The 22341-nt window shown below is 42.1% G+C and overlaps 2 protein-coding genes across 5 annotated transcripts; both read right to left on the bottom strand.

Moving 5' to 3' along the window:
- Positions 1 to 1860: 1860 nt before the first annotated feature.
- Positions 1861 to 18189, bottom strand: NIPSNAP2 (nipsnap homolog 2). Of its 2 annotated transcripts, none has more exons than XM_034068670.1 (10): positions 15991 to 16109; positions 11868 to 12007; positions 11744 to 11789; positions 8911 to 9005; positions 6847 to 6917; positions 6310 to 6450; positions 5836 to 5867; positions 4544 to 4638; positions 3629 to 3712; positions 1861 to 3071 (listed from the first exon to the last, which is right to left on the bottom strand). In XM_034068670.1, exons 1-10 carry the CDS (start codon positions 16074 to 16076, stop codon positions 3007 to 3009), a joined length of 855 nt encoding a protein of 284 aa, XP_033924561.1. In that variant the 5' UTR covers positions 16077 to 16109; the 3' UTR covers positions 1861 to 3006. The 2 variants fall into 2 exon arrangements, with proteins under 2 accessions (XP_033924561.1, XP_012985812.2); XM_013130358.3 differs by lacking the exon at positions 15991 to 16109 and adding an exon at positions 18129 to 18189 and having other exon boundaries at positions 1862 to 3071.
- A 312-nt stretch (positions 18190 to 18501) lies between these two features.
- Positions 18502 to 21791, bottom strand: MRPS17 (mitochondrial ribosomal protein S17). Of its 3 annotated transcripts, none has more exons than XM_031053641.2 (3): positions 21730 to 21791; positions 19997 to 20143; positions 18502 to 18949 (listed from the first exon to the last, which is right to left on the bottom strand). In XM_031053641.2, the coding sequence occupies exons 2-3, from the start codon at positions 20117 to 20119 to the stop codon at positions 18644 to 18646; spliced, it is 429 nt and encodes a 142-aa protein (XP_030909501.1). In that variant the 5' UTR covers positions 20120 to 20143; positions 21730 to 21791; the 3' UTR covers positions 18502 to 18643. The 3 variants fall into 3 exon arrangements, with proteins under 3 accessions (XP_030909501.1, XP_033924562.1, XP_030909502.1); XM_034068671.1 differs by having other exon boundaries at positions 21733 to 21791; XM_031053642.2 differs by lacking the exon at positions 21730 to 21791 and adding an exon at positions 20406 to 20970.
- Positions 21792 to 22341: the final 550 nt, after the last annotated feature.

The following is a 22341-nucleotide window of genomic DNA, read 5'->3' as shown; positions in this document are numbered from 1 at the left end:
GAAGACCGTGCCCAGGCTCTGTGCCACAGAGATGTTAACATTCACAGCGGGATCTTCTGCCAGTCGGAGTGCTATGGAAACATGGTGTCGTGCCAGTGATTTCACAAGAGCTCTTTAGGTCTGACTGGCTTGCAAAGAATACCACCCCCCTTCCACTGGGCAAATATCAAGCCTGACCTCCAGAGCAGGAGGCACCAAAAGGATTACTTGGCTTCGAGTGGCTAAGCTCTTTTGTCTGTAAAACACTGGGAAAAATGAGCAGGGAATAAAGCAGCATGAGGGAAATTCCAATGCTACAGCCAAGCTACCGATTCACCTGAACATGTCCCATCAGAGCAAAGGGTGGAGAGCAGCACACGTCAGGCCAGTAGTACCTGGTCTGCAGGTGGGTCTCCTGACACACCACTTCATATAAAGGCTTTCATTTATTTAGTATCCAGCTTTAAATTATATATTCAACTTGTATGAGGGGACTTGTCGTTTGCAGCTTTTCTAGGAAGACTACAGCACAACTAAACCTGAGGTTCAGTTGTGTCTTTGTTACAGTGGAACAAGAGACCCTTTCCAGGCATCATTCCCTGCTCCCTAGGCACTGGAAAGTGACTTCAGTTCTGCACCCTACAAACTCTGCTGACATACTGCTCACCAAAGGAAAAAGGCAGAATCAGCCATGAAATTAAGAAGGGAAAATCACAATAGTGTTTACAACAGGGCAAAACCCAACTTCAGAGGGGGCTCAGGCAAAGGGAAGCAAGAAAGATCAGCATTACTTATTTATCTACTGTGGTACATTCCAGTTTACATAGTTATCTGTAACTAAGTAACAGGAACTGGTCTCTTTCTGATGACAGCCAGAGCATGAGTTTAGAGCTCCAAATGACAGGAGGCACTTCCATAATACATGACAATACCACTAGTGGGAATTCAGATCTTAGGCAGTGTATAAAGACTGAAGAGACTTGTGCGATGTCACCCTGCAGAACATCCAGTTATTCCTTGGATTTCTTATTCATGAAAAACTTGGTGATCCTCAAACAACAAGAGCTCTACCTGACCAGAATTCCTAGTGCTCCCAGCTGAAGGTAAGAAACATGGATTGCATCAGAACCCACAAAATCCTTTAACTCCAAAAATGGTTTTCACCTTTTGTCTCTGAAATTGCTGGTTGTGAAGGGTAAGTTACAAGCAATTCTCTAGGAACAAGAAATACAGGAGGACAAGGGGAGACACAACCAGGACTGGAAGCTGATACTGTCATCTTTTTTTCCTCTCGCAGCTAAGCAGTAGACCCAAAAGCCTGGAAAAATGACAGCCCCACATGATAGTACTGCTCAGGGCTCATTTACAAGAGGGAACAGCTGCATTGATGCACATGGCCCACGTGTAAGCCAAGCTGAGAACTTGAAGCTAATTTAGTACAGAATTTTACTCAGTAAAATCCCATCATCAGTTGGCAGCAGGAGGAAAATCGTAAAACAAGCAAGAATCACATCAAATATTGACTTTGTACAAGATGAAATTCAAGCAAAGGCAACAGTGCAGAGTAATTCACATGGGAATACAGAAGAAATCAGACCTGAAATATGAATTTGTGGAGACAAATCAAAAGGAAAACATATTTTGTATTTACCACAGCACTTATGACCTCTAGAACCTCAGCAAAACAGCACATAATGGAGATCTTGCACATTTGTTTTGGGGAAAGAGAGCAGGATACTGGGCAATGCTGTCCCTAACCCAGAGACATGACAGTGGCTAACTGAGCTGGAATATTCTCCACAATTATTCACATTTTCCATAATTAACACTGCAAGATGAGAAGAGATATGGGTGGTGCAATACATACAAGGTGCCAGTAAAATGTGAAAAGTAAAAGGATTTTATTGACTGATATGTTCTTCCTGAAAACTCATTGAAATGTACAAACTGGACATCGAGTAACTGATTTGTACATTCTGTAAGTTACACTGATTCTTGCAGCCACTTGAAAGAGAGAATATTATTTTCACTTACAGGATGTTCACATCATTGCAGACACCAAAAGGGTTGATACATTCTAGTCTAAAAGTGAAACCAAAATAGAACTGGACATAATGGTACACCGCTATATGCCAATCCTATTGACTCAACATGCGGCAGTTTCACACATCGATTTGTTAAGTACCTACTGTACACTTAGTGAAATACCCGACCAAGCAAATGTCTGAAGTCATGATTGCTTATTAAATTAAACCCCTTTTCCTAGACTTCCACCTTAGCTGTAGAGAGAAATGTGTTTCACTGAACTTGATTCCCTGCGGAACACTCAGACAACTAAGCCTGGTCAGTATCTCTTTGAAAACTGTAGGTTACACTTCACAAGATTCACTGTGGGTGTAGAGATCTACACAAAGATGTGGTTATTGTCAACAGGCTTCAGAGCCCTGGCTAAACAATGCCCTGTTCTCTGTCCATAGGCTATCACCTGGCAGACAGTACTATCCTCAGTTCATGACTGCCTACTGGTAAATTCAGAGCTACTTACTGACTCAGGCCTGCTACAACAGTGAAGGCATATTTCAGAGCTGCCCGAGGGCTTCAGAGCTTCAAGTCTCAGAACTTCCATGTTTGCTTTTAGAATCTGCAGTCACATAATGCTAGACAAAGGCCACAACAACTGTAACACTTGACTCTGCTGTTATTGAACACTGGGCATTGTCTATGTAACAGAAGATATTAAATGCTGTACGCCAATACTTAACCTGAGGAGCTGTCTCACAGAGGAACTCATGTATGTCTTTGTACTTGTTTCTATTAACCAACATTTAATTCCCGTCCTGTATTTCTTGCTTTCTTGGTACAATCCTAAGAGCAAAAAGTCATTAGATTCTGAAGAAAAGAGGTCTCTTTTATAAGCTCAATACAGTACTTTTATATTTCAGACTATGATATACAATGTATACCATAAATTAATTTAAGACAAATACTTGTCACTTTATCTATGTAGGCACAAGTAAATCAGTGACTTTACTGAAGCGGAGAAATCTTCAATGGTATCATGATTCTGGACTCCATTTCCTGAATAAGGGGCACTGAAAAAAACAGGGAGACAGGTTTCAATGTCACTAACAGAGATCACGAGCAGTTCTGCACACTGAGTTTGAGCTGCTATTGTTACCCCCAAGTTACTCTCCTTGCTAGTGCATGCTAAGTCATCAGCAGCCACTGACATTCCTATAACTGAAGCATTTCAGTTCTAGTCCTTTCCCCCATAATGAAAGTTATCTTGCATTTTTCTGGTATACTTCCTTTGAAATGCACCTTGTGGTACCCATATGTATGGTGCTGAGCATACTTTGGTGAGGTTTGTTACAAAAGCTATCTTTGATCTCAAAGATCTCCTGGCTTCTAGTTACCAAAGTCAAAATTCCCTTTCCAAAGGAATGCATTTAACAAGGCTCCTGTACTGCATAGAATATTATAAAGAATCATTCAATATAAATTTCACTAGTGGCTCCCTGCATTTTGGACACAAACAGACACAAGCACCAGAGATGCAAAACTTAGCACTGTGCAATGTACTAAAGAAGAAAAATGATGGCATGCACAAAAGTCTACCTCCAGCATTCCAGTGAAGTTAATAGGTTACCTGTGTAATAGACTAGCTCATCCCAGCCTGGTTTATGCCACGCAGCATTCCTTATATCTTCTCTGGTTTGGAGATCTTTGTAAGCTGGTGAGGGAAAACAACAAGCACAAAGCTTAGAAGTAACTCTTTTTCTTTCTACACATGAACAGCTCCCTTAAAAGTATTCTAGTGCATTAAGTAGGAGGCTGAAAACACTGGGAAGGAATAAAGCCAGAAGTTCTCCACAAAAATGAAGAGCTCCCAAAGTCACGCAAACAGAAGGAACTGGGGAAAGGAGGGAATGCCTTAGACACAGGTAAGACAGATAAAGCAAGAGTTTAGAGGAGTGCTGTCGGATTTCTAATGCTGGAATGTAATACTCTGAATTGTTGAGATGTGAAGATAATGCTGTGTATTTTCTGAACTAAATATTAGAGGATGAGTTTTTTCAAGTTCAAACAATGGTAGAAGCAGGTAAAGCATTTGTGGAGACTGACACACAGAGAAAGCCAAAACACCTTGATGTAGTAATGTAAATAAAGACTTGACTTTCCTTTTTGTAGGTGTGGTGTATGTGATGCTTGAAACTAAACTGTAAAAACCTGGCTTCAGCATGAATGGGGATGGAGAAGAGATGGCAGGATATTGCTTGTCATGCTTATGCTATTGAAAGCAAACAAGTAAGTCCCTGATAAGAAAGGGCCATGAGAAACTGGATGGAAAGACAGTGAAACATGAAATGTTCACTTCTGCTTTCTTGTTTGAAGCATAAAGTCACCTACACAAAACCATCAACACTGTCAATGTAAAACAAAAAAATCCCAACAACCCTTAAAGATGTTCCTTTGCTTTTTGTAAAAGCCCTGTCTCCTGGGCAAAGGCAACAGTCTGCTGGGGGCTGATTCAGTGAGATAAAAGCAAAGAACATGGATTTACCCCAGAGGTGATGAACCATATACAGCTGTCCGATTTGTGAGAAAAAGCCTCCAACTGCTTCATTATTATCCTGTCGGAAACGAATTGCACGAGCCCTAGAGAAGAGCAAAGCAGCCATTAAAACCAGCAGATCTGGGTAGGAAATAGGCAATAGCTAAAAGGAAAACAGCACTGAAAGCAGGTGAAGCATTAAAACAGCATCTGCAGTACACTTCCACAATTAAAAATAAGAAAAACCTCTGCAATACACTGCTCCTCAGCACTAAGTATTTAAAGTATACCTAAGTATCTTGTTACAATGAGTTAAAATTGCAGGCCCATGGTGTTACTAGACTGTGCATTAATCATACTTCAAGGTTAGATTCAGTATAAAGATAACTGCTGGACCAGTGGAAAGTGGCATGTCATTGTTATAGCAGGTTCTTCTAAAACAAATCCTTGAGTTTCAGTCATATCACCCTCACTTACCACAGATTTTGGGGTAGTGGAATACAACTCTTTAATTCACACAGACCTTTGAATGCAGCTGTCCTATGTAACACTCCATGGTTTCTTGTGTAAATAAGATCAACACTTCTCTTAAGTATTAATCTGCTGCAGCTTCTGAAACACACTGGCTACTGCTATAGATATCAATTGTATCAATTACAACGACATGTCTGAAAAGCCAAGCCCTCACCTTTGTCAAACTACTTGAAAATACTTCAGATGGTGTCTCTATCAACCATTAGAATTGCAAGGATAGTGAATGCAAACTGAACTTACACTACTTTTCAGTAAGACAAAGTCAGAAGCATATACTCAACAGAAGGCTGTCTCAAATGCTTTTAACCTAGATATTAAAATGGAAATGTGCTGCTCAACAGCTTTTCAAGAAGCAACTTGACTTTTAAAGATTAAAAGAGCAAAGATTTAGCCCATTTAAATCAAAAGTATGTCAGCTTCTTGTGGTTTGTGAAAGATCAACACTCTCTTAAGGAGTTAACTGCAACCCTTCACTACAGTTTTTGATGATAATAAATGGTTTCTGCTATATTACAGAAAGCTAAATGGGTTATATGAAGGAAAGCTAAACTATAAAGCCCTTAGTGTTGTTTGCACACAGAATTCCCTTTCTTTCCTTGAAGGATAAATGAAGGGTCAAAGAACTGCCCTACAAGTTGTGTAAGTACAGAAGCAGGCCATTAACTGGATGACTGAAATGCTCTGGTACCATCCTGCCACCTCCACTCCGTGATTTTTTAACATATGTCTCCCAAATAGGAGAAAACAAGTGCTAAAGCGACACTTACCAGTAATTTCCCCACTCAATCATTGTTCCAGGCTACAAAAACCAAAACAAACTGTTAAAACTGTAGTTGAAAGAAAGTTAGAATATTTGGACAGTTTTCACAACATTTACATATGGAAAACAATTATGTATGAACAAAATCACTTCCTTTGAGTGATAAACATAGTATAATCATCTGTAATTATTCTGTTTACTTACTGTATTACTTCTTTCTGCCTGAAGTTTCCTTCAAATGAAAACACAGGGTTTTCAGCCCTGCAGATACTAGTATCTTGTTGGAGCCTGCCTTCATTTTGGACCCCCCACTTTGAGACCAACTCAGACACCAGCTTTGATAAGAACCACATTTCTAAGATGAGGTCTGTATTCCATCTATATTGTATAAACATGCTTTGAACATTTCACAACAAGAAAAGAAAGAAAGAAAGAAAGAAAGAAAGAAACAAACAAGCAAACAAAAAACAATTAAACTTACTCTAAGTTGATAGGATCTCAGTTCATAAATATTAGGCCCCGCTCTGGGAACAGGTTCATTCCAGAAACTGAACTCCAACAACAACTGGTTCTTGCGGGACAGGAGCATGTTACCTCTTTCTTTGCGGAACTCTGTGAATTCCTAAAAGCCAATGGGATCGCTGTCAACGTGTGTGTTCTGTTTCAACAACAAAAAGCAGTGTACCATGTGGTGGCATAGGGGTTTTTAATGCTGTCTTGGGATTCTGGGACATGGAAATCCTTTACATTGCAAAGGCATCTAAATTCCCCTGGCATATCTGAAGATTACAACTGGCATGTTTCCACAGCACTAAGTGAACTTGTTTCAGAAAGTATTCCGACATTAAACCTCAGTATTCCTGAATATGAGAAGACACTTTTCCAAAGAGGTTTCTTTCAGGAAGTGATGAGATACTGAAGCAAAAGCAGGTACCCAAATGTGCAGTTTCTTGCTTTGACTATTATTTGCTCTCTTTGGAGTAAAATAACCAATTGTAACAAAATGAACACATTTTACCTTATTTTGACGGAGTTTATTCATGACCTCATTGAGAGCTGGATACCCTCCCTCGTATCTCCACAGATGAACTGAAACAGACAAAAGGAAGCTTTTTCAGGGATGTCACAGACCTGTGCTAAATCTTATGGAATGTCACAGTATAAAATGCTGTTCATACTACAGAATCATACAACACTCAGAAATCAGGTAACATGTTTCAAAGTAAATGGCATTAAAGAAAGCATGACACATGCTTTCTTTGTGAAATGGGAGCATTTTAAGAACAATGAAATCATCTGCTTTTGGAAAAAGGTTCTCTTGGCAAATGTTGCCATCTACTCCGAAGGTAACAGGGCAATTTCTGAAAGGGCTTTTTGTTGCCATGCATTGGGTTAACTTTATGTGACTGTAGTTTCAAGTATCCTCAATTTCAGAGGATAATTTAAGTCCAAAAATGTGCTTTATACCAATTTCATCTCAGAGCAATAGAGGGGTAGACTTGTTAATTCAGTAAATTACTCAAGCACAAAAAGCAACACAATTTCTGTAGGACATGAAAAATGATGCAAATGATGGTTTTGAGGTAAACATTACATTAAAAAAGGCAGAAGGTATCTGAACATGCCAGAATTGTTACATTTGCTAGGATCTAAAAACATATTCAAAACAGGTATCCACGTTTAAGTTTTTTCAAAGCATTCTCTCTTCAATAAATCATAATAGATGTCTTTAATAAATTATAACAAGATGTATTTACAAGCACTTAATATAGCAAGGCAACAATATTTCACCTCAAAGAGTCACAAAAGCTATTTTCTCTCCTCTAAAGCAGTCCTGTGCCTGTTCTCTCCAGGAGAGCAAACTGGAGACTAATGTAAGGCACTTCACTACGATAGCAGATTCATGCAGCGCATCTGCTTCTGCTGTCTTATCCCCAGGGCAAATTTGATTTATCCACCTAATATTAACATAGCCTGGGCACAAATACTGAACAAGTCAAAACCCAATACTCTGCTTCATTACACCGCTAGAACTGCTGCAATAACATTTTCAAGGCAAGCTATGGATGCAATTACAGATACAGTCAGCGTTAATATGTTACAAAAGCAACAAATGAGACTTGGCTAAAATATTCTCATTTCAACTGTCTTCATTCCCCAATTTCCCCTCAACTTTTAGATTTGCTTCTCAGACATTGGTTGGTTTATCTACTGCTACTTCTTTGCATTTGTTCAGTGTCAATATTGCAATATGCTGTGAATGCAGGACAAATTCATGTGTACATGGAGTGCAGTTTTAATAACGAAGCAATTACGTTGATTATTAGCATAGCTCTAACAATGGAGCTACATAGCAAACTAGGCAACAAATACCAGTACAGCATTCTGTGGCTTCCCATTCCTTCCATTTCCAAGAGCCTAGGGAATTTTTCAGGTTTTCTCTTTACACTAGACTCTCTGTATTTACCTCTGTAGCAGCTCTTCAGTTATTTCTAGTTCCAACATACTTTCAATCTGCACAGTTAGGCAGTATCCTTCTATGAGCATGAGCAGAAATATTCTTACTTGCCACCAGTAAAGGCCTAGCTTATTGTTATGAGTTTACAATGCAATAATTTCTTTTTCAGATGACATGAATGATTCGTACTTAGTTATCATACAGCAATTACAGTATGAAAGTCTGAGTAAAGCTTTTCATGCTGGCCAGTGCATGATAAACTCTGTCTTTGTAAGCCTTTGCCTTTACCCTAAATATTCAGGAACATGATCTGTGCCCACAACATATTAGAGGACCACATTTCACAAGCATTTCCCAGACCTGTGAATCTACCACCTGGAAAACATGAAAGTGTATTAACAATAGGACAAATTTTAGGAATTAATGCTTTACTGTCAAACTCAACAAGACAAAAAGCAAGCACTGTAAATGTTAATATGACTATTGATAACTGATGCACACACACCCTCGCTGTATACATTGCTAAAGGTTTACTGTCAACAGAGATGATTTAAAGAGAAGAAACCTGCCAAGCACACGTTTCACTTGTATGGTTTTACATTCTGTTGTACTTCTATCTCCTACCAGCCTGATCTTGCTCTCCGTACCACGTGTTCCAAGTCCCCACCAGTGCACATGGGTAGTGTTTTTCTTCATGAATCTTTGGCAGCACCTCTTGACTTGAAAACAAGGAATACAGACACTATATTGCATTTCCTTCAGGGACGCTACAGTTGATACGTATAACAAATCACCACACGTTTATCATTATGGTATGAAAATTCATAAGCTCTACTTTTCAGAAGAGAAAGCTGAAATACAAAGATCTGCTACACAGGGGAAAGATTGAGACAACACTATGGGAAATTAAGGTAAATGTTACCATTTCTTAAGTCTGTATGACACATACACATCATAGTTGAATTCTTTTGATGCAATGTATTATGTCTGTCACCTAAAAGGTTATCCAACACATTAGGAAAATAAATATCAGGATATCTCACTTACAGAAAACACAGATTAACTACATGGGTGATATGCTTTGGGAAAAGCTTTCCTTTATCAAGGGAGGTAGAACACACAAAAATAGCAAAGGACAGTCTTCTGTATCAGTTACAATGCTATTAACTGTGGAGGTGAATGAATAAAACCAACTATTTTGACTACTGTACTTCATAGTATATACTTCATAGTATACTGCCTTATTCCTTTCTACCATTTCAGAAAGTGGTTTTCATTTGAGGCAACTTACCCATTGAAGCATCCAGTGAAACCACCTTCAAAATACCCCCAACACAACATTTCTGTTTGACTACTGCCAGTATTCCTAATGGCTTTTACAAACTTTAAAAGTGGCTGACATTAGCTTCAGGAGAAGCTTCTCTGATTGCCCACTCATTGAAGCCAGCTTTCCTTGCACTGTACTTTGAAGAATAAGGCAATTAGCCTGGTTGAACTTCACCTTTTCCTATTTTCCCCTGAATAATTACCCTTCTTACTCAGTTTGGCTCACAGGCAATGAGTCTCTGCACAAGAGCAAATAAAAGGCTGGCCTTGGGCTCAGAGTATTAGATAGGAGTTTTCCTCTTGGTTCTGACACTGACTTTCTAGACAACCTTGAGCAACTCTCATATCAATTTGTACCTCACCATTTTTCACTACACAGTGTAAATAACAGAATGACTCTCCAAGGCTGTTTCACCATCGCTTCATTACTGCAAAGCATAGTGAGGTCCTAGAAAGGCAGCTTTCAACAGCAATGTTAGATCATCACAATAACCCTAAAATATATTTTGTTGCAAATCATGGAAAAAACCCACCACATAATACCTTAAAACCTTTAAAAAAAAGATGCCATCTTTTTCCTTCTTAAAAATAACTGTTAATTTTTCTGGAGGGGTCCTTACCCATAGTTCTTCATTAAGTACTCTCATAACTGTCTTCATTATATTATTTCTTTATTAATACATAATGAGCAATTGGTATTCTCATTTGCTATAAAGAATTAATCTGTTCCTCTTTCATTTAGGGAGAGGAGGGAGGCAAGTTCAAAAAGGCTTTAGGTTTTTTATTCCTCTATTCTTTTCTCCTTCCCTGGAATACTTAAATTTGCTCTGCATTAGGATAAATCTAACCACACGTACTTCATGTGATTGCTGTCAGTAATTTCCTCCTTTGCTACTGTCTCTTTCCTTGAAAATAAAAGCCTCTGCTTTCACTCAATATTTAGGTAGCTCAGGAGGTAACACATAGAAATGGTTCCATCTTGTATAACTGGGCATGTTTATACTAAGCTTTCAAACAGAAAGCTGGCTGACTGCTAATGTTGCTTCTCTCTGTATTTCTTTTCAAACAAAAAAGCTAAATATACTTTATGACTGAGTGTTATTCTAGTGGATTTCTATGTTTGTATAGGAAGGAAAAGAGTTTTGGTTATCTAGCCAAAGGCTAGTACAGCCAACCAGTAACAGAGTAAAGGACATAAACTAGGAGTTGTGAACTTCTTCCCCCCGTCCAGCCCAGATAGTGTTCTCACTGATCTAGCACACTTAAAAACATTGGTTGCAGCAGGGTATCATTATGGTAAGAATGTTTTGTTTAACTGACAAGATGTTCACTGTCAGTGAGACAGCACTGCTGTTTTGAAACATGAGGCTCACTGCGTTTCCAAATCTAAACACACAGCTCTTGAACAGGCAGTTGTGCTGGCTCCAGAGCAGTGATTATAAAGGCAGAACAGGACCAAGATTTCTGGAATTTCATCCCTGAAATAGTAAATTTAAAATTTTACTAATTCATACATTTTATAGAGCTGCAACTTTCTGGAAAAGCCATTAACTACTGCTCCCTTTGAAGACATGACCCCAATGCCAAGCTCCTATTCAAGGATTTGCATAGCTCTTTAGGAGCAGATCTCAGCAACATTGCTTTTATAAAAGGACATAGGTGAGCTGAGAAAAAGTCATCCCCCTACTTCAGTTTCATACTAGCATGTAGTTTTTACTTACCACTGACCTCTCCCTTCCTGTATGCAGACAACCACTCCCAACACATTCCTACATGGCAGCTGGAGTGGGACATCCTAACATACCAGGATTTACCTGCATGGCCCAGTAACTGTAAGACAACTAAGGGAAGGGGCAGAGCTGTTCCAACAAATGCCATCAGTGTGTTCACAACAGGCATCATCCTAAATTCCAGCTTAGGAAAATGATACCTCCAAGAGGGAAGGCAGGGGGTGAAATGAGTGAAGTATCTATTGCCATTTCTCTCCAAGAAAAATATGATCTATATAACCCCACACCCTGAAAGTAAAAGCAGAATTGTTCCACCTCCCCTCTAAATAATTATATTTGCCAATACAGTTTGTGATCAAATCAACATGTCTAAACCATGAAAACATAACACACACACTTACCAAAGCTTGTTGTAGGCGTCTAGATATTCTGGTTTTACATTGTGAACTGAAACAACAACATTACGTGAGAAATGCAAGAACAGAATGAAGAAATGGGAATGGGAAATATAAATGTATCACTCACACTGTAGTTTATACAGACTGCTGGTCTCTCTTTTGGCTAGAAGGTTGGAGTGAGCATCTTTCCTTGGATCGACTTTGCGAACAAATAGCGACTTTAACCAACTGTCTTCACGAGGTCTGCTAGCTGAAGATGCCAGCCCCCTACATGTTAACAAGTACATGAGACTGTCACTGAAAATGCCCACAATCAAGTTCAATGCAAATACAGAGTTACATACATCTGCTACTAAAACTTGCCATGGAGCCACTTCCCATAAAGGTAAGGGCAGTCCTTTCCCCACTGAGATTCACTCTCTTACACACCATTTTAGTAGATGAAGAGCCAAACAGTTAACCGTCCACCATCCACATTTACTCTTCGTGTGCATGGCAGGGAATGGGTGGATGGCTGCTTTTGCTGCCTATTCATCTTCTTTTTAATCCCATGTCTTTACTCAAGAAGGCTGGGTCTGTTCTGATGTATACAGACAAGAGTGAAAAAGAGCAAAAAGACAGTGTGCATAAGGGAGAATGTGTACAGTGTAAATAGGAAAGTAACTGCCATATGTTCCTTAAACATAGCTCCAAAAATGAAAAGTTAAATAGCACATCTTTCAAGACAAAAAACATAATGCAAGTTTAATTTGGGAAAAATTACAAGTGGCAGGAAACAGCCTGCAAATATTCCAATTCCAAATCCTGGCAAGTGTACTACGCAGGGGTACACATCCCATTCTTTGTGCAACATCCACAATTTCCCGTTCTTTGAAGCAAAATTTCACTCTTTTTCTATGTACACTTTATGCAGTTTCTATTCACTTCCAAAATAGCACCACTTCTCTTCACACCACAGTACACAAAACATTACCATTAACTGTGCTTTTTTAAAATGCTGTGTTAAAGGAATTATGCCTTTTTCTAGCTGACAGAAAAACCCTCATTCACCAAAACTTGTGTGCAGGAGGACAAGAAAGCTGATGTATTCAACTGCTTCTCTACAATGTATGACAGGGGACCACAGGCTCAAATGCCTTCTCTGCTTTTCCTAAGAAGCACCTCCTTCAATTTGCCTCTTTTGGATATGGGGTTTCTCCTGAAATACTACTCCTCTGACATACTAAAAACGTAGCACCTCAGCCGGAAAGTTAAACCTTTTCTCACCTCACTGTTTCACTGTTAATTACTAATAACTCCAGAAGGTAGCTATCAATTCAATCTTCAGCTATAAAGCTGTCTTCCAGATAGCAAAAGCTTGTAGCAATCATTCAAGGGGGGTGTAAAATGTAGGGAAAGAAAATTTCACCTTCCTTTTGGAAAAAGACCTTCCTGAACCTGCCTGTCTGTATGACACAGGAGGAGTTCACACTGGCCCTGTTTTTCAACAATCAACCTTTTAGTCTCAATGTCTGAAAAGGACATAAAGAACTGGTTCACCCTGTAGGAGCAGCAGGATGGAGGAAATGAGCTATTTCATAGCAGAGAAACAATAACAAGCAGAACAACTGCAGCTGAGCTGACCTTCAATGTCAAGAAATAATGGGTAGACAGCATTATTGAAAACGGTGCCTTCTTTGGCCCAAGGCAAACACACAAACATGTTACCATGCTGAAAGCTGAGTAGCTATTCCCGAGTACAAGCATTTAAAAGGGCATTCCATGATAAGGCTGTTGCCTGCAGTACTGTTGTCACACATGTCACAGGAACACAAGCTGTCCTAGATGATGGGGGGAAAACCCTACCCAATAAATCCAGGTTGGTTTAGCAATCTCCCTTACAGTAAGCATTAATGCTCACAGGACAGCAAATAGGGCTCTAGGAGACCGAACTCAATACCAGTCCTGCAGTGTTTGGTTTTTTCCAACTCAGATCTGTAAATTATCACCATTTCCTCCCTTTGATTAAACAGAATTAGCAAACTAAGATTTACAATGCTCTTCTATGAGGATTATTGTTTGCAGCAACCTCTGAGGATGAAAGAGACAAATAATCATGATGCTTTCTTTTGTGAACCACCTTCAGCAGCAGCAAGAGTAAGCTGGAGTTATCGGGATAATACTGAAACTGGAAGAGTCTCATGTGTTGGATGTCCAACTGAACCTAAATCTGGAGGTATATTTAATTTTCAATACAATTAAGTGAGTAATACTTTCCATTTATGTAAAAACTTTCACCTAGCAACTGTAAAGTTCCTGATGAACAAGGTCTAACAAATCATGACTATCCACCTAAATATACACTTTATTTACAATAAAGAATGGTATTTATGTGTATATATATATAAATTTATTCAGTTTATTATATTTATGAACTATTCACTGCATCCAACCTGAGATGCTGGGGCTCTATTTTTAATGCATATCCTTAGAGAAGTCCTACACTACTGGCCTCCTTCTAGACACCCACAAATCGAGAAGGCCTGCACTGGCTGCTGATTCACTTGTGTGGGCAGCATGTACCCAAGATTAGCAACTGGACTGCCAGTTGTAAGCATCAACCACAAATGAGTTCGTCATCCAAAAGATCTACTTTTAATCAACATAACATTATGCCCCACAATATTATAATACCTGTACCAAATAAACAGGTATTAGAATCAAATTGTTTTCCAAAACCCAAATACCATTACTGAAAATGTGAATATACACATAGAATGCATGCAGAGACTCTATATGGAATTATCACCACACTTCACAGTTGTTTTACTTTCTGGGAACAATACTGATAAAAGGCACTGCTTGACTTGCTAATATGTTCTTACCCTACAAATGTTAACTATGGGCTTAGCTTTCTTGCTACAAAGATCTGTGGCTGTACACACAAAAGGGTAATGCTGAATAGCTTGCTTAGATTAAAAACAGTGGTGAAAACACTTCTATCCCACTTAGCTTCTGCATTAGCACAAACTGGGTGGGAGGTATCTGGAGAACTACTTAGATTTTGTAATAACCCATGTCTGCCTGGAGAGAAAAACAACTTGTCTGTAATTGTCAGGTTTTGATCTGTGGTCTAAACAACGTTTATTTGAAACTAAGACATGTACATAATACCTCACCACATACACACTCCACAGCTCTCCCCGTTCTTGTTATAAACAGCTGCTTGCAGCGATGCCTTTAGCCTTGCACAGGGGCTGCTGCCCATATTGAGGTTTGAGACAGCAGGGAGAGAGAATGCCTGTAGATCCATCCCAGCCTTGGCGCTTCTGCCTCCCATCGCCCAGGGAGCATGTGTGTCTGCATCCTACACCCAACATGTGTGCACATGTGTGTGCTGAGAGCTCTGTGTGTACCCGAGCCACCCAGGAGGTGTGCATGTGTCTGACCCTGCACACGGCAGACACGAGGGCACGCAAGTATCTGCACCCCAAACGTGATGATGTGTCTGTGTGTGTGCCCTGGCACCTGCGGGGTGTATGCACCTGCACACACATCCCAGCTCCTATGGGATGGATGCACACATGCTCCCTCACACCCAAAGGGTACACACACACACGCAGAAGTCCTTGTGTAGCTGTGGTCAAGGCAAGATGCTGGTACCAGGCACCCTGACACTGGGGGAAACATGGGCAGGGGTGCAGCCTGGCACCATGTGGAGCAGCTGTGCACCCCAACACCAAGGGGTTTTGCTGTTGTGTGTGCCCATGCACCCCAACACCACAGGACATGAGATGCAGAGTGCCCACGCACCTTGTTGCTCTCTGGAGCTGTGATGCAGGGTACCTGCACACCCTGACCCCGGAGGGATGTCTGGGTGCAGAGCACCAGGAACACATGTGGGCAGGGTGCTATGGGCCCCGACACCCGGCGATCCGCGGCCGCAGGGCGCACCCCGTCCATCGCCGTGTCGGGGCAGGCAGAACGCGGGGCACCGGTGGGGCGGGCCAGGGGCGGACTTGGGAGGAGGGAGGGGAAGGGGCTGGCCCTGGGGCCCATGACCTTGAAGGCCACCCCGAGCGGATCGCACCGCCCGCCCCACGGGAGGGCCGCGGGCCCGGCCCGGCAGCTGCCCTGACGAGCGGGGCGCCATTTCCAGTCAGAGGAGGGGGTGAGGGGAAGCCGTACGCGGCGGGGCTCGGGGCGGCTCGGGCGGTGCCAGCTCCGGCTCCATCCGCCCGCTCCCGTCCGCCTCACCCCCTCAGGCTCACCTGAGGGCCAGGCCGCCGCTGGACGGGAGGCACGGCCCGGCGCTGGCAGCCGCCAGGCTCCGCCGCAGCAGCACTCGCGCCGCCATCTTGCTCCGGCCGCCTCCCTCCTGCGCCGGGGGAGAGGGGGGGGCTTGGGGGTCTGGGCACTGCAGCGCCGCCGGCGGACGCGAGGGGCGCACCACCTGCGTGTGCGCATGCGCGGACCCCCTCCTCTCCCCCCCCCCCTCCAGCTCAGGACCGTATGTTGGGGTGAGTTGAGGGCTGTGTTTGGATGTGTCCCAAAAAAAGGCCAAAAACGGGTTTAGAATCATGTGGAAACGCTTGTTTTCTTATTCATCAAACGCGTCTTGCACCAGGGTGCAGCTGAAGGATTGTCTTTGCCCTGTGCTCTGCTACAGCCGTGTTTCATCTGGTTAAATCGGTGGTGTGTAAACTGGTACTAGCATCAAGCCTTTAAATAGCTTTAAATATAAACTTGTAATTAGGCTAATAGTTAAAGGTCAGTTCTAAAAGCAACTAGCCAATACGCACCGAAAAGATAATGAGCAAACCTTGCCTTCCTGCAGAGCACCCACATCAATCACATCACCGCTTCCATTATCAGCACTCAGAGGCACCTGTGATGTGCTTTAACATCAGTGAATTACAATGCTTGTGGTGACTTTAAAAGCCAGTTTAACCTACAGTTGCCATCATTCTTTTAAAAAGCAAGTTAAGGCTAAGTACATTTAACCACATGCTGAGCTCTAGAGCAGCCCTCAGAAAGCCTATCTGTAAACTGGAAACCACATGCAACCTTCCGTGATTGAGCAATCTTCACATAAAAGAGTGATATTTCAACAGCTAATCCAGAAAAATCATAGGGGATACAGGGAAAGATTTACTTCCCCAATTATATGTAGATGTAACTCCTAAACCAAACAGGAAATTGTTTCTATTTCTTACAAGCATTATACATCTAGCTATTAGAACAGTCACATCCCAAGTTCTGAGGGTTAAGTGCCTTTACTGCCTGCTCAGATACAACTTCAGTGTATTCCCCACAGCCCAGGGCTGTGCTCCAGCCTGGGTCACATTCTTCTCAATCTCTGCTAGGGATGGAGTTTCACATTTTACATTCGCTGGAGCTGAAGTCAGAGCCCAGATTTCCTTCCACTTCCACAAGCACCTTAATCAGCCAGCTACAGTTACCAAGTCATTTGCATCAACCTAAGCCACTTCAGCATACATACCAACAAGAATAACCTACAGCCATATGTTTAAGACACTTCTCCAGAGACCATGTTCACATTATTGATTTAATTAATTTGAAGTGTCTTGTCATCCTGGGAGAGGATTTGAGGACTGGCACTCAAAGAGTGGGACTTTCTCCTTTGAAGCACTGAAGGAAATGCAAGTTTCTCCTTCTTCCTGGCCCAGATAATTTGCTGAGTTCAAGTGAACTTTGGTAGCAAACTGCAGGCAGCTGAACCTGATTTCATACAGGTGAAGGAAATTGAAGGGCAAATAATAAAATAGAACACAACTACCAGCATAATATGGTTCAGTTTCTTAAAGAAAGATATTCTAGGTCAGGGGAAGTCTGTTCAGATAAACCTTGTTTAGCTTCTGATCTTAAACAAAGACCAATTCCACACCCAGATGCTTCAAAAAGGCTTTCTCATAGCTTTGATATACCACTCTCCCCTCCATAGAGGGACATGGAATGCTGTCCCCACAGTGCTGCATTTTCAGGCAGATGCCCCTTTAGATCTGAACAAAGAGTTGGTAACACAAAGCTGCTGGAACAGCCACACACTCTTGGTTTGCTTTATGTCCTGGAAGACAGGACACAAGACTCCCTGAACTGTAGCAGGATAAAGTTATCTTTAATCATTAACTGCTAAGGCCTTCTAGTTTTATATTAAAGTATACAACAAATCAGCACCTGTACCTCTCCCAAAATGTGTTGTTTTAATTAGCTTTTCTGGCAAGACTAAATCTAACCATCTTTACATCTGCTTTTTCGGCTTTGTATTCCCATCAGCTTCTCTTTCCTGCTGGCAGCTCAAAGAGACCCATCTCTCCCAGAACTAAATACTTGCTTTGGGCAGATTACAAAGGCAAGCATGCTAGCTACCCAAAGTTTTTATTCTCACCTTACTGCCATTATAAAGGCAAATGATGGTGTTTTTGAGAGTCACAGATTTTGGAAGTCAGAAGATACTGCCATGTGGTATGAGCAACTGTAAGAGGAAATGAGGACACATGCAGGTAGCAGGTTTTAAAATTCCACACTTCCTTTTAAAAGGTTTAATAGCACTATCTTAAATAATCCCAGAAACCACAAAAAACTGCCTGAAATACAGAACAATCAACTAATATAACCCTCCCACCAAACCTAAACATTATACAGTTATATTCTTGTCTTTCTCCATACAAAAGACTCATTCCAGGTGTGCAGTTGGCCTTTAAAACTGTCAAGGCTTGGGGCAAAACTACATGCAACAAAATGAAGTGTTAACACTAAACTCATGTTTTCTCTTATTTTAATTTAAAGATTTGAGATGCCTTTCAATTTGTAACACCTCTTCTTATAAGCAACTATGCTTACTATTTATTTGGACTACAGATCTCACTGGCACATGTAACATACAACAGCAGGGCTCTCGGTTTAAATATTTCCCCCCTGTTTGTCTGTTGAGCAAACTTTAAGTTCCTGAAGTTTTTCACTGAGATATGTAGTATCTGCCTCTGTCAGATTTTCTGAATCCGACAGATTTTCAAGGAATCTCGTTCCTGCACAGGGTTTCCCTGTTATTGGATCTATGACTTTTCCAACCTTGAAAACAATTTCAGCCAGTTCATGTTTCACATGTTTGCTCCTTCGCTCAGGCAAAGCCTTCAGAAGAACAATGTCTCCAACAACACACTGCTGCAATGGATCATGGGCAAAATAGGTTTTTCGTTTGTTAAAGAACTGTAGAAGGAAAAAAACAGTGGCATTAGATTTCAAAATTAATCAACTGGCAAATATAGAGCTAATATAAAACAAATTAAATTCACTAAGAACTGAAACTTTATAATATAGTTTTTAAATTAGATGCTCTCTGGTACTGCTGTGTTCACTCTTCCTCTCCTTAGGATGCTTCATATCAGCACTGTTTCAGCAAGACAGTTGCCTTGGCTCTTCTAAGCTGAAGGACTTCCCTCTGCAGTCCACAGTTCAAGAACTGATGTTAATTCCTATTCATCCTACTACATTTAAAGCTCACCAGTCCTGAAATCAGTATTCTGATGTTTCTCATTTGAGTTTTTTTGCTCAGTTAGTTTTCATTCATATAAAAGTTCCAGCATTTATTCTTAGTGGAGTGGCAGAATTCAGAACCTTTCGTTTAAGAAAGAAATTAACAGGTTCTTCTGCTGCATAAAGTAGTAGGCTGATTATCTAATCCTGACTCTACCCTTAACCTTCTGGTCAGCAAAGGCAACTTATTCCACCCATATGTACCAAGGTTTCTGTATCTAAAAATGGAGAAAATAGTAATTTTAATCTCCCGGTTTGAAACATGTTAACCAGAAGTGATAAACACAAAGCTCGTACAGCACATCACAGTATAGATTCAAATACTAGCTATTCCTACAATGATGCATACAGGCAAACTGCTACAAAATTCACTGTAAAAGTGACTAATGTCAGCTTTCCAAAGCAAAGCATACTCCAATATGAAAAATTAAATCAAAGTGTGAAACAACAAAAACTTATCTTCTCAACTGAGATCAAAGGAAGTGCATTAACAAAGCACTTCAAAGAAACACATTTAGCAGGTAATTTGTAAGGAACTGCCCTCACAACACACTGCAGCTCACCCTTTGCAGTCACCCGCACAACTGACAATCATTAGGCATGTTCCTTAAGGAGTTTGCCTTGTAAAGAGCTATCAAAAATCCCAAGTCAAATCAATGAAACATTCCTCCAGACAAAACAAAAATTACCATGCAAGATAAGTTGTTAACCAGCTCTTACCTTTAGCAAGTACGGATCTAGCACAAGCCTTGTCACTCTCACTTTGGCAGTTTTCTGCATTTTGGTTCCTATTACTTTCCCTACTATCCATTTCGCATGGACAGCTCCACGTGGTATAGACATTGTTTAGGTATGGTCATCCAGTGCCTGGCAACAAGCAAGCAGACATGTTATTATAACCAAAATCAGTTTCTGATCAGTATCAAATTATGATTTCTATTTCAGACTTAATTAGGTCACTTTGTTGGAAAACCAGGATAGATACATGCAGCTCAAAACTTCACACAGTGCACCACCTCAGCCTTGTTTTATGGTATAAGAAGAGGTATCAACATGTCCCCATTAACAGGGAAAATTACTTCACAATGACAATAAAAATAGACATAATAACATTAAGATGTGATCTTACCCTACAAATTCCACAGAATTCCTTTGAATCATGCTAATTGCCACATGCACAATACAGAAATGTGTAGCTGGGGAAGTTAGGAATTTAACTCTCACTCCAGCAGCTGCTTTTGCTGGAGACCTGTGTATCACCAGAGTTAACCCAAACAGGAACAACCTGTAACTTTGGTTCAGCAAGTCATTTGCTCCTGTGTGTCTCACTATTATCTGAGCTGATGAAACCTAAGGAAGTTAATAAGCTTCTTAAAGCATAAATGACATATCAAAAGAGTTGCCTGACTTACAGTAGGTGTAATCACTTTTGAGCTAGTTCACTCCTCTAAGTAATTACACTCCATTACCTTATTTGATTTAATTAGGGTGAGCTTTCTATATCACTTTTGCAAGAGTCATGGGCAAAACAGATTGCTAAACATTGTAAAGCTTGAACCAGTATTAAAACTGATGGAGACTAATGACCTGCCCAGCTATGTCCTGTTAAACACAACTGACCTGTTCAATTCTCCTTCTATCCAATTTGTAAGATTATATGACACTTGCTTTGATGTCACAACACATCAAAAGCAAAGTTTAGAACACACAGACTCTCGTGTAGAGTAAAATGTTCCAAGCAGTAACGCTCAGAGTAACTTTTATCATCCCTGACTCAGCTGTATGACCCACAGGGCTGGAGCAGGGAGTGAGAGGTCCTCTTATACAACAGGGCTAAGCATCCCCAGTCACAGTGGCCAGGCTGGGGAGAGGTAAACCCCTATACAACCCCCTCTGAACACAAAGGAGCTGCCGAGACGCCAAGAGGCAGACAACACCTCCACAGCAAAGGAACAGAAGAGGGAGTTCAAACAGGTCTGGAGCCTTCCGCCCCCCCGGCTCTCCACAGCGCTCCGCACCAGGCCCAGCCTCAGCTACCCCCCTACCATCAAGGCTGAGGGACAGGCACCATCCTGCGGATGCCGGGCTGTGCCTCAGCACCCTCCAGAGCGCAGCTCCAGCCCGAGGGCCGCCCCACACCGCAGCACCCCATAACCCGGGACCCCAAACCCCTCACCACCCGAGAGCCGCCCCACACCGCAGCACCCCATAACCCTGCACCCCATAACCCGGCACCCCAAACCCCTCACCACCCGAGGGCCGCCCCACACCGCGGCACCCCATAACCCGGGACCCCAAACCCCTCACCACCTGAGGACCGCCCCACACCGCGGCACCCCATAACCCTGCACCCCATAACCCTGCACCCCATAACCCGGCACCCCAAACCCCTCACCACCCGAGTACCGCCCCACACCGCGGTACCCCATAACCCGGCACCCCAAACCCCTCACCACCTCCGCCGCTGCGCCTCAGGGGCCCGACAGAACCGGAACCGGAAGCGGCAGACCCGGAAGAGCCGCGCGGCAGTGGGCGGGGCCAGCGACGGGAAGGGGCGGGGCCTCCTGGGAGCATTTAAAGGCGCAGGCGGCAGCCGGCTCCGTCAGTAGGCGGGTTGGGGCTGTGGTCGGTTTGTTGGTGTGTGTTTGGGGTTGTCTCATGGATCACTGAGAGCTTAAGAGGCTAGAAACGGGGGTTTTATTATGTCCTAGGCAGAGGGGAACCTGCCTGAGCTTGTAGCTAAGGGAGATTGCTGAGAGGCTGCTGCCTATGAGGAGACTTTCCCTGTATCTGGCTTCTGTGTTCCCACAGCTCAATCCAGCCTGGTTTTTGCTATAGAGAGCTGATGTGGGTGTGCGGTCAGCAGCGGTTGTGCTGCAGGGCCGGACACGGCTTGTAGCAGGACTGGGGGTGGTGGGTGGATGGATGGATGGATGGATGGATGGATGGATGGATGGATGGATGGAGGGAGGGAGGGAGGGAGGGAGGGAGGGAGGGAGGGATGGATGGATGGATGGATGGAGGAGAGGAGGCTGAGGTGCTGTTGTTCGCCCTCAGGATTAAGC

This window comes from Melopsittacus undulatus, chromosome 13 (genome assembly GCF_012275295.1).
Source record: "Melopsittacus undulatus isolate bMelUnd1 chromosome 13, bMelUnd1.mat.Z, whole genome shotgun sequence".
Lineage (NCBI taxonomy): Eukaryota > Metazoa > Chordata > Aves > Psittaciformes > Psittaculidae > Melopsittacus > Melopsittacus undulatus.
The sequence above is the reverse complement of the archived record's forward strand: the minus strand, read 5'-3'. Positions and strand labels throughout refer to the sequence as shown.

Coding starts and splice junctions, on each gene's coding strand:
- MRPS17 (XM_031053641.2), bottom strand. CDS start 20,119: ATGTCTATACCACGTGGAGCTGTCCATGCGAAATGGATAGTAGGGAAA. Junction 18,950..19,996: donor TAGATCCGTACTTGCTAAAG/GTAAGAGCTGGT, acceptor TTCCTTCTACAG/TTCTTTAACAAACGAAAAAC.
- NIPSNAP2 (XM_034068670.1), bottom strand. CDS start 16,076: ATGGCGGCGCGAGTGCTGCTGCGGCGGAGCCTGGCGGCTGCCAGCGCC. Junction 6,918..8,910: donor CGGAGAGCAAGATCAGGCTG/GTAGGAGATAGA, acceptor TGTCTGTTTCAG/TTCATCTGTGGAGATACGAG. Junction 6,451..6,846: donor ATAAACTCCGTCAAAATAAG/GTAAAATGTGTT, acceptor ATTGGCTTTTAG/GAATTCACAGAGTTCCGCAA.